This window comes from Petromyzon marinus, assembly GCF_048934315.1.
Source record: "Petromyzon marinus isolate PM22_M1 ecotype Great Lakes invasive population chromosome 70 unlocalized genomic scaffold, UKy_Petmar_22M1.pri1.0 chr70_unloc.1, whole genome shotgun sequence".
NCBI classification, from domain to species: Eukaryota; Metazoa; Chordata; class Hyperoartia; order Petromyzontiformes; family Petromyzontidae; genus Petromyzon; species Petromyzon marinus.
In genome coordinates, this window is record NW_027422603.1 from 70,047 (window position 1) to 82,500 (window position 12,454).

Sequence of the window (12,454 nt, forward strand, 5' to 3'; positions counted from 1 at the left end):
TCCAATGTTAAAGTCTCTACCCATAGACTCCAATGTTAAAGTCTCTACCCATAGACTCCAATGTTAAAGTCTCTACCCATAGACTCCAATGTTAAAGTGTCTACCCATAGACTCCAATGTTAAAGTCTCTACCCATAGACTCCAATGTTAAAGTCTCTACCCATAGACTCCAATGTTAAAGTCTCTACCCATAGACTCCAGTGTTAAAGTGTCTACCCATAGACTCCAGTGTTAAAGTGTCTACCCATAGACTCCAATGTTAAAGTCTCTACCCATAGACTCCAATGTTAAAGTCTCCCATAGACTCCAATGTTAAAGTCTCTACCCATAGACTCCAATGTTAAAGTCTCTACCCATAGACTCCAATGTTAAAATCTCTACCCATAGACTCCAATGTTAAAGTCTCTACCCATAGACTCCAATGTTAAAGTCTCTACCCATAGACTCCAGTGTTAAAGTGTCTACCCATAGACTCCAATGTTAAAGTCTCTACCCATAGACTCCAATGTTAAAGTGTCTACCCATAGACTCCAATGTTAAAGTCTCTACCCATAGACTCTAATGTTAAAGTCTCTACCCATAGACTCCAATGTTAAAGTCTCTACCCATAGACTCCAATGTTAAAGTCTCTACCCATAGACTCCAATGTTAAAGTCTCTACCCATAGACTCCAATGTTAAAGTCTCTACCCATAGTCTCCAATGTTAAAGTCTCTACCCATAGACTCCAATGTTAAAGTCTCCCATAGACACCATTGTTAAAGACTCCCATAGACTCCAATGTTAAAGTCTCCCATAGACACCATTGTTGAAGTCTCCCATAGACTCCAATGTTAAAGTATCCCATAGACTCCAATGTTAAAGTCTCCCATAGACTCCAATGTTAAAGTCTCCCATAGACTCCATTGTTACAGTCTCCCATAGACTCCAATGTTAAAGTCTCCCATAGACTCCAATGTTAAAGACTCCCATATACTCCAATGTTAAAGTCTCCAATAGACTCCAATGTTAAAGGCTCCCATAGTCCACAATGTTAAAGTCTCCCATAGACCCCAATGTTAAAGTCTCCCATAGACTCCAATGTTAAAGCCTCCCATAGACTCCAATGTTAAAGTCTCCAATAGACTCCAATGTTAAAATCTCCCATAGTCCACAATGTTAAAGTCTCCCATAGACTCCAATGTTAAAGTCTCCCATAGACTCCAATGTTAAAGTCTCCCATAGACTCCAATGTTAAAGTCTCCCATAGACTCCAATGTTAAAGACTCCCATATACTCCAATGTTAAAGTCTCCAATAGACTCCAATGTTAAAGTCTCCCATAGACTCCAATGTTAAAGACTCCCATATACTCCAATGTTAAAGTCTCCAATAGACTCCAATGTTAAAGTCTCCCATAGTCCACAATGTTAAAGTCTCCCATAGACTCCAATGTTAAAGCCTCCCACAGACTCCAATGTTAAAGTCTCCCATAGACCCCAATGGTAAAGTCTCCCATAGACTCCAATGTTAAAGTCTCCCATAGACTCCAATGTTAAAGTCTCCCATAGACTCCAATGTTAAAGTCTCCAATAGACTCCAATGTTATAGTCTTCAATAGACTCCAATGTTAAAATCTCCCATAGTCCACAATGTTAAAGTCTCCCATAGACTCCAATGTTAAAGTCTCCCATAGTCCACATTGTTAAAGTCTCCCACAGACCCCAATGTTAAAGTCTCCCACAGACCCCAATGTTAAAGTCTCCCATAGACTCCAATGTTAAAGTCTCCCACAGACTCCAATGTTAAAGTCTCCCACAGACCCCAATGGTGAAGCATACCCATTTGGTGTACTCCGTATTCTTGTACAGGGGAATTGAGTTGAGATTTATAAGGGGCACGAGGTGACCCATGAGGTCTGAATTGGTCTGTAATAAGGTAGGGCACTGATAGGTATCATGAATGCTGACGATTTGGTGATTGCTGCTCACTCAGAGGAGACGTTGCTGCTGAGACTGGAGCGTGCCACTAAGAGGTGGGGCCTTACCATCAGCCCCAACAAAACTAAGCACCTGCCTGGGTATTTTGTACCATCGGACACTCCACCCCCACAACTCCCAATCGGTGATGGGGCAGTTGTGGAGAGAGTGGAGAGTACTCTCTGGTTCTATTCGGTAAAGTCACGTAGGTAAAAAATAACACAACAAAAATCACGACGTTTCGGCCACAACACAAGCGGCCTTCATCAGGTGAAGGGATCAGGCTGTCTCGAGGACAGCGCTGGAGTGAAACACAGCCATGCTCAGACCGCGGACCCTTAAGCTGTGTGCGAGGAAACAAGGTGCCTTGACAAAGGAATTAGCATAAAAATTAGCATTTGATTGGCCGACTTAGCATAGAGGTGGTGTACATGCAAGTGGACTTGCTGTTTGGCGCGGGGGGGAGAGAGAGTTTACCTATTGATGGTGTGAAAAGGGAAATTTTAAGAGCTGCGAAAGTTTGGGGTACCACTACTTGAAAAAAGATACTGTACCATTGAAAATTAGTTTAATGTTTAGTTCGATTTAGAACATCTTTCCAATGGTTGCTTAATTTGTAACCATCCTCTCGGTTGAAATTGTGTCTGTGTTTGTAGATCTGAATTGCTTTGTGAACAAATCTCTGATAAAAACCCGTGGGTTTGCAAAGAACCTTGGTATCGGAGAAAAATTATATCGTGATCACCCACAGCGTTGTAACAGTGATCAGCCACGGCAGAAGAATTCGTTTTGCCGTGTTTCAAATCTGATTTGTGCTCGCGAATTCGGTCAGAGACATGTCGCTTTGTCTCCCCGATATAGCAATCACCGCAGGTACAACTCAATTTGTAAACCCCGGGGTACTGTAAGTCAGGAATGACATCCTTCACGGATGGGATCAGATCACGAATTTTGTGTACTGTATTGAACCGGACCTGGATCTTGTATTTGTTTAGAATTTTGGAAATCTTTTTAGTAACGCCTGCTATATATGGTAGTGTGATGGTTTTGACCGGAGTATCAAGTGGTTGTTTCTGTTATGGAGGGAGAAACAGCTTGGCGGATGGTACGGTCAGAGTATCCATTCCTTTTGAGGGCCAGGTGTACATGTTTTAATTCACTGGTCAGGTGGTGTTGGTCCGAAATGCAATGAGCCCTATGGTATAAAGTTTTGATGAGAGAATTATTTTGGGCTGGGTGGTGGTGGGAATCAGGTTTCAAGTAGGAATCTGTGTGTGTGGGTTTCCTGTAGACAGAATGCCCCAATGAGCCATCAGGTCTCCTCTCAAACAGAACATCTAAGAATGGTAGCTTGCCATCTTTCTCCACTTCCATGGTGAATTTGATGGCGGGATGTCTGGAATTGAAGTGGTGTAGGAAAAGGTTCAGAGCTGGGAGGCCATGTGGCCAAATGACGAAAGTGTCATCCACATATCTCTTCCACACAATTTCAACCGAGAAGATGGTTTCAAATTAAGCAACCATTGGAAAGATGTTCTAGATCGAACCAAACATTAAACTAATTTTCAATGGTACAGTATATTTTTCAAGTAGTGGTACCCCAAACTTTCGCAGCTCTTAAAAATTCCCTTTTCACACCATCAATAGGTAAACTCCCTCTCCCTCCCGCGCTAACCGGCATGTGTACCCGCACGTACACCACCTCTATGCTAAGTCGGCCAATCAAATGATGGTGAGCGAGTGGCGAGCGAGTGGAGAGTGGAGAGACAGTGGTGAGCGAGTGGTGAGGGAGTGGTGAGCGAGTGGAGAGAGAGTGGTGAGCGAGTGGTGAGGGAGTGGTGAGCGAGTGGTGAGGGAGTGGTGAGCGAGTGGAGAGAGAGTGGAGAGTGGTGAGGGAGTGGAGAGAGAGTGGAGAGTGGTGAGCGAGTGGCGAGCGAGTGGAGAGTGAGTGGAGAGAGTGGAGAGTGGCGAGAGAGTGGTGAGAGAGTGGAGAGTGGTGAGGGAGTGGAGAGAGAGAGTGGAGTGGTGAGAGTGGTGAGCGAGTGGTGAGGGAGTGGCGAGCGAGTGGAGAGTGAGTGGAGAGAGTGGAGAGAGTGGTGAGCGAGTGGTGAGGGAGTGGTGAGAGAGTGAAGAGAGTGGAGAGAGAGTGGAGAGAGAGTGGAGTGGTGAGGGAGTGGTGAGCGAGTGGTGCTGCAGGAAGAACACTCTGGACAGGACAAGCAAGGGTGGCCCTGGCGTTTATTTGACTCCGAGAGCCACACGGAGAGAGCACAGAGGGACAATCACCCAGCCAACACCCAGACAACACCCAGCCAACACCCAGCCAACACCCAGACAACACCCAGACAACACCCATACAACACCCAGACAACACCCAGCCAACACCCAGACAACACCCAGACAACACCCAGACAACACCATCACCCAGCCAACACCCAGCCAACACCCAGACAACACCCAGCCAACACCCAGACAACACCCAGCCAACACCCAGACAACACCCAGACAACACCCAGACAACACCATCACCCAGCCAACACCCAGCCAACACCCAGACAACACCACCACCCAGCCAACACCCAGCCAACACCCAGACAACACCATCACCCAGCCAACACCCAGCCATCACCCAGCCATCACCCAGCCATCACCCAGCCAACACCATCACCCAGCCATCACCCAGCCAACACCATCACCAACACACAGCCATCACCCAGCCAACACCATCACCCAGCCATCACCCAGCCATCACCCAGACATCACCCAGCCAACACCATCACCAACACACAGCCATCACCATCACACAGCCATCACACAGCCATCACACATCCATCACCATCACACAGCCAACACACAGCCATCACCATCACACAGCCAACACACAGCCATCACCATCACACAGCCATCACACAGCCATCACCATCACACAGCCAACACACAGCCATCACTCAGCCAACACACAACCATCACAACCACACAGCAATCACCCAGCCAACACACAACCATCACCACCACACAGCCATCACCATCACACAGCCATCACACAGCCATCACCCATCCATCACACAACCATCACACAACCATCACCATCACCCAGCCATCACCATCACCCAGCCATCACCATCACATCACACAGCCATCACCATCACACAGCCATCACACAGCCAACACACAGCCATCACACAACCAACACACAGCCATCACACAACCAACACACAGCCATCACTCAGCCAACACACAGGCAACACACAGCCATCACTCAACCACCACCCAGCCATCACACAGCCAACACACAACCATCACCACCACACAGCCATCACCCAGCCAACACACAGCACTCACACAGCCAACACACAGCCATCACTACCACACAGCCAACACCCAGCCAACACCCAACCACCACCCAGCCATCACACAACCAACACACAGCCATCACACAGCCATCACCATCACACAGCCATCACACAGCCATCAATCGAGTGGATGATAAGTGGTTGATTGAGTGAGTGGTTGAGTGAATGGTTTAGTGAGCTGTTGAGTGAATGAGTGGTTGATTGAGTGAGTGTGTGAGTGGTTGAGTGAGTGAGTGGTTGAGTGAGTGGGTGAGTGAATGAGTGGTTGATTGAGTGAGTGAGTGGATGAGTGGGTGAGTGAGTGGGTGAGTGAGTGGGTGAGTGAGTGGGTGAGTGAGTGAGTGATTGAGTGAGTGGGTGTGTTGTTGAGTGAGTGAGTGGTTGAGTGAGTGAGTGAGTGGTTGAGTGAGTGGGTGAGTGATTGAGTGGGTGAGTGAGTGGGTGGGTGGGTGAGTGAGTGGGTGGGTGAGTGAGTGGGTGAGTGGGTGGTTGAGTGAGTGGTTGAGTGAGTGAGTGAGTGGTTGAGTGAGTGAGTGAGTGGTTGAGTGAGTGAGTGAGTGGTTGATTGAGTGAGTGGATGAGTGGGTGAGTGAGTGGGTGAGTGAGTGGGTGAGTGAGTGAGTGATTGAGTGAGTGGGTGAGTTGTTGAGTGAGTGAGTGGTTGAGTGAGTGAGTGAGTGGTTGAGTGAGTGGGTGAGTGATTGAGTGAGTGGGTGGTTGAGTGAGTGGTTGAGTGAGTGAGTGAGTGGTTGAGTGAGTGGGTGAGTGATTGAGTGGGTGAGTGAGTGAGTGGGTGAGTGAGTGAGTGAGTTGTTGAGTGAGTTGTTGAGTGAGTGGGTGAGTGGTTGAGTGGGTGAGTAGGTGAGTGAGTGGGTGAGTGAGTGAGCGAGTGGGTGAGCAGGGTGCTAGTGCTGGCTGCGGGTGGTGTAGAGGTCTCTGTCCGCTGCATTTGCTTGGCCGTGATCCGACAGCTGTGGGTCCGGCTGGAACACAGCTACAGGCGGGGAAAACAAACACACACAGACACACACATAGACATACACACACAGACACACACACACAGACACACACACACACTCACACACACAGACACACACACACAGACACACAGACACACACACACAGACACACATAGACACACATAGACACACACACACAGACACACACACACATATATACACACACACATAGACACAAACACACATAGACACACACACACACATAGACACACACATAGACACACACACACATAGACACACACACGTAGATCTGTGTCTCTGTGTGAGTCTATGGTTCTCTGAGTGAGTCTATGGTTCTCTGAGTGAGTCTATGGTTCTCTGAGTGAGTCTATGGGTCTCTGCGTGAGTCTATGGGTCTCTGCGTGAGTCTATGGGTCTCTGTGTGAGTCTATGGGTCTCTGTGTGAGTCTATAGGTCTCTGTGTGAGTCTATGGCTCTCTGTGTGAGTCTATGGGTTCTCTGTGTGAGTCTACGGGTCTCTGTGTGAGTCTACGAGTCTCTCTGTGAGTCTATGGGTCTCTGAGTGAGTCTATGGGTCTCTGCTTGAGTCTATAGGTCTCTGTGTGAGTCTATGGCTCTCTGCGTGAGTCTATGGGTCTCTGCGTGAGTCTATGGGTCTCTGCGTGAGTCTATGGGTCTTTGTGTGAGTCTATGAGTCTCTGCGTGAGTCTATGGGGCTCTGCGTGAGTCTATGGGTCTCTGCGTGAGTCTATGGGTCTCTGTGTGAGTCTATGGGTCTCTGTGTGAGTCTATGGGTCTCTGTGTGAGTCTATGGGTCTCTGTGTGAGTCTATGGGTCTCTGTGTGAGTCTATGGGTCTCTGTGTGAGTCTATGGGTCTCTGTGTGAGTCTATGGGTCTCTGTGTGAGTCTATGGGTCTCTGCGTGAGTCTATGGGTCTCTGCGTGAGTCTATGGGTCTCTGCGTGAGTCTATGGGTCTCTGCTTGAGTCTATGGGTCTCTGTGTGAGTCTATGGGTCTCTGTGTGAGTCTATGGGTCTCTGTGTGAGTCTATGGGTCTCTGTGTGAGTCTATGGGTCTCTGTGTGAGTCTATGGGTCTCTCTGTGAGTCTATGGGTCTCTGTGTGAGTCTATGGGTCTCTGTGTGAGTCTATGAGTCTCTGTCTGAGTCTATGGGTCTCTGTGTGAGTCTATGGGTCTCTGCTTGAGTCTATGGGTCTCTGTGTGAGTCTATGGGTCTCTGTGTGAGTCTATAGGTCTCTGTGTGAGTCTATGGGTCTCTGCTTGAGTCTATGGGTCTCTGTGTGAGTCTATGGGTCTCTGTGTGAGCCTATGGGTCTCCGTGTGAGTCTATGGGTCTCTGTGTGAGTCTATGGGTCTCTCTGTGAGTCTATGGGTCTCTGTGTGAGTCTATGGGTCTCTGTGTGAGTCTATGGGTCTCTGTGTGAGTCTATGGGTCTCTCTGTGAGTCTATGGGTCTCTGTGTGAGTCTATGGGCCTCTCTGTGAGTCTATGGGTCTCTGAGTGAGTCTATGGGTCTCTGCTTGAGTCTATGGGTCTCTGTGTGAGTCTATGGGTCTCTGTGTGAGTCTATGGGTCTCTCTGTGAGTCTATGGGTCTCTCTGTGAGTCTATGGGTCTCTGAGTGAGTCTATGGGTCTCTGCTTGAGTCTATGGGTCTCTGTGTGAGTCTATGGGCCTCTGTGTGAGTCTATGGGTCTCTGTGTGAGTCTATGGGTCTCTGTGTGAGTCTATGGGTCTCTGTGTGAGTCTATGGGTCTCTGTGTGAGTCTATGGGTTTCTGTGTGAGTCTATGGGTCTTTGTGAGTGAGTCTATGGGTCTCTGTGTGAGTGAGTCTATGGGTCTCTGTGTGAGTCTATGGGTCTCTGTGTGAGTCTATGGGTCTTTGTGTGAGTCTATGGGTCTCTGTGTGAGTGAGTCTATGGGTCTCTGTGTGAGTCTATGTGTCTCTGTGTGAGCCTATGGGTCTCTGTGTGAGTGAGTCTATGGGTCTCTGTGTGAGTCTATGGGTCTCTGTGTGAGTGAGTCTATGGGTCTCTGTGTGGAGTGAGTCTATGGGTCTCTGTGTGAGTCTATGGGTCTCTGTGTGAGTGGGTTTATGGGTCTCTGTGTGAGTCTATGGGTCTCTGTGTGAGTGAGTCTATGGGTCTCTGTGTGAGTCTATGGGTCTCTGTGTGAGTCTATGGGTCTCTGTGTGAGTCTATGGGTCTCTGTGTGAGTGAGTCTATGGGTCTCTGTGTGAGTCTATGGGTCTCTGTGTGAGTGAGTCTATGGGTCTCTGTGTGAGTCTATGGGTCTCTGTGTGAGTGAGTCTATGGGTCTCTGTGTGAGTGAGTCTATGGGTCTCTGTGTGAGTCTATGGGTCTCTGTGTGAGTGAGTCTATGGGTCTCTGTGTGAGTCTATGGGTCTCTGTGTGAGTGAGTCTATGGGTCTCTGTGTGAGTGAGTCTATGGATCTCTGTGTGAGTCTATGGGTCTCTGTGTGAGTGAGTCTATGGGTCTCTGTGTGAGTGAGTCTATGGGTCTCTGTGTGAGTCTATGGGTCTCTGTGTGAGTGAGTCTATGGGTCTCTGTGTGAGTCTATGGGTCTCTGTGTGAGTGAGTCTATGGGTCTCTGTGTGAGTGAGTCTATGGGTCTCTGTGTGAGTCTATGGGTCTCTGTGTGAGTGAGTCTATGGGTCTCTGTGTGAGTCTATGGGTCTCTGTGTGAGTCTATGGGTCTCTGTGTGAGTCTATGGGTCTTTGTGTGAGTCTATGGGTCTCTGTGTGAGTGAGTCTATGGGTCTCTGTGTGAGTCTATGTGTCTCTGTGTGAGCCTATGGGTCTCTGTGTGAGTGAGTCTATGGGTCTCTGTGTGAGTCTATGGGTCTCTGTGTGAGTGAGTCTATGGGTCTCTGTGTGGAGTGAGTCTATGGGTCTCTGTGTGAGTCTATGGGTCTCTGTGTGAGTGGGTTTATGGGTCTCTGTGTGAGTCTATGGGTCTCTGTGTGAGTGAGTCTATGGGTCTCTGTGTGAGTCTATGGGTCTCTGTGTGAGTCTATGGGTCTCTGTGTGAGTCTATGGGTCTCTGTGTGAGTGAGTCTATGGGTCTCTGTGTGAGTCTATGGGTCTCTGTGTGAGTGAGTCTATGGGTCTCTGTGTGAGTCTATGGGTCTCTGTGTGAGTGAGTCTATGGGTCTCTGTGTGAGTGAGTCTATGGGTCTCTGTGTGAGTCTATGGGTCTCTGTGTGAGTGAGTCTATGGGTCTCTGTGTGAGTCTATGGGTCTCTGTGTGAGTGAGTCTATGGGTCTCTGTGTGAGTGAGTCTATGGGTCTCTGTGTGAGTCTATGGGTCTCTGTGTGAGTGAGTCTATGGGTCTCTGTGTGAGTGAGTCTATGGGTCTCTGTGTGAGTCTATGGGTCTCTGTGTGAGTGAGTCTATGGGTCTCTGTGTGAGTCTATGGGTCTCTGTGTGAGTGAGTCTATGGGTCTCTGTGTGAGTGAGTCTATGGGTCTCTGTGTGAGTCTATGGGTCTCTGTGTGAGTGAGTCTATGGGTCTCTGTGTGAGTCTATGGGTCTCTGTGTGAGTGAGTCTATGGGTCTGTGTGTGAGTGAGTCTATGGGTCTCTGTGTGAGTTTATGGGTCTCTGTGTGAGTGAGTCTATGGGTCTCTGTGTGAGTGAGTCTATGGGTCTCTGTGTGAGTCTATGGGTCTCTGTGTGAGTGAGTCTATGGGTCTCTGTGTGAGTCTATGGGTCTCTGTGTGAGTGAGTCTATGGGTCTCTGTGTGAGTGAGTCTATGGGTCTCTGTGTGAGTCTATGGGTCTCTGTGTGAGTGAGTCTATGGGTCTCTGTGTGAGTCTATGGGTCTCTGTGTGAGTGAGTCTATGGGTCTGTGTGTGAGTGAGTCTATGGGTCTCTGTGTGAGTCTATGGGTCTCTGTGTGAGTGAGTCTATGGGTCTCTGTGTGAGTGAGTCTATGGGTCTCTGTGTGAGTGAGTCTATGGGTCTCTGTGTGAGTCTATGGGTGCTGGCCACCCACCCCCTCGTGAGTCAGACTGCCGACCGTCGTAGGCGCTACTCACAGCACTTGCCCCTGCAGTGTGTTGAGGCTGCACGGGGGAGCTTTGTCTTTGTGTCTATAGCTGCTACTCGCTCACAGCACTTGCCCCTGCAGTGTGTGAGGCTACACGGGGGAGCTTTGTCTGTGTGTTGGTGCCTTACCGTGAGCTGGCACCTTCCCTGTGGGAGTCTCCACGCTGCCCTCCGTGTCGCCGGCAGCAGGCGGAGTCTACGAGAGCATCACAACGTCATCACAACGTCATCACAACGTCATCACAACGTCATCACAAAGTCATCACAACGTCATCACAACGTCATCACAACGTCATCACAAAGTCATCACAACGTCATCACAATGTCATCACAACGTCATCACGGCGTCATCACGGCGTCATTACAACGTCATCACAACGTCATCACATCATGACAACGTCATCACAACGTCATCACGTCATCGATAACGTCATCACAACGTCATCACGGCGTCATCACGGCGTCATCACGTCATCATAACGTCATCACCACGTCATCACGGCGTCATCACAGCGTCATCACAGCGTCATCACGTCATCACGGCGTCATCACGTCATCACAACGTCATCACAGCGTCATCACAACGTCATCACAACGTCATCACGGCGTCATCACGTCATCACAACGTCATCACGGCATCATCACGGCATCATCACAGCGTCTTCACGGCGTCATCACAGCGTCATCACAACGTCATCACAGCGTCATCACAACGTCATCACGGCGTCATCACGTCATCACAACGTCATCACGGCATCATCACGTCATCACAGCGTCATCACAGCGTCATCACAACGTCATCACTCACAGAGACCCACAGACTCACTCACAGAGACCCATAGACTCACTCACACAGACACCAATAGACTCACTCCCACAGAGACCCACAGACTCACTCACACAGAGACCCATAGACTCACTCACACAGAGACCCATAGACTCACTCACACAGAGACCCATAGACTCACTCCACACAGACCCATAGACTCACTCACACAGAGAACCATAGACTCACTCACACAGAGACCCACAGACTTACTCACACAGAGACCCACAGCCTCATCACAGAGACCCATAGACTCACTCAAACAGAGACCCATAGACTCACTCACACAGAGATCCATAGACTCACTCACACAGAGACCCACAGCCTCATCACAGAGACCCACAGACTCACTCACACAGAGACCCATAGACTCACTCACACAGAGATTCTCATAGACTCACTCACACAGAGACCCATAGACTCACTCACACAGAGACCCATAGACTCACTCACACAGAGACCCATAGACTCACTCACACAGACCCATAGACTCACTCACACAGAGACCCATAGACTCACTCACACAGAGACCCATAGACTCACTCACACAGAGACCCATAGACTCACTCACACAGAGACCCATAGACTCACTCACACAGACCCATAGACTCACTCACACAGACCCATAGACTCACTAACACAGAGACCCACAGACTCACTAACACAGAGACCCACAGACTCACTCACACAGAGACCCATAGACTCACTCCACACAGACCCATAGACTCACTCACACGGAGACCCATAGACTCATCACACAGAGACCCATAGACTCACTCACACAGAGACCCACAGACTCACTCACACAGAGACCCATAGACTCACTCACACAGAGACCCATAGACTCATCACACAGAGACCCATAGACTCACTCACACAGAGACCCATAGACTCACTCACACAGAGACCCATAGACTCACTCACACAGAGACCCATAGACTCATCACACAGAGACCCATAGACTCACTCACACAGAGACCCATAGACTCACTCACACAGAGACCCATAGACTCACTCACACAGAGACCCATAGACTCACTCACATAGAGACCCATAGACTCACTCAGAGACCCATAAACTCACCACACAGAGACCCATAGACTCACTCACACAGCACCCATAGACTCACTCACACAGAGACCCACAGACTCACCAAACAGAGACCCATAGACTCACTCACACAGCACCCATAGACTCACCCACACAGAGACCCACAGACTCACCAAACAGAGACCCATAGACTCA

At 49.1% G+C, this 12,454-nt stretch overlaps 1 protein-coding gene across 1 annotated transcript in view; it reads right to left on the reverse strand.

The window, feature by feature from the left end:
- Positions 1–4,176: 4,176 nt before the first annotated feature.
- LOC142908083 (MICOS complex subunit MIC27-like) overlaps positions 4,177–12,454 on the reverse strand; it is a 45,092-nt gene continuing 36,814 nt past the window's right edge. Inside the window, exons 8-9 of the mRNA XM_076058260.1 lie at positions 10,513–10,579; positions 4,177–6,303 (exon numbers count right to left, since the gene is read on the reverse strand). Coding sequence (XP_075914375.1) covers positions 6,215–6,303; positions 10,513–10,579 — 156 coding nt within the window. The 3' untranslated portion in view covers positions 4,177–6,214. The remainder of the gene's footprint in view (positions 6,304–10,512; positions 10,580–12,454) is intronic.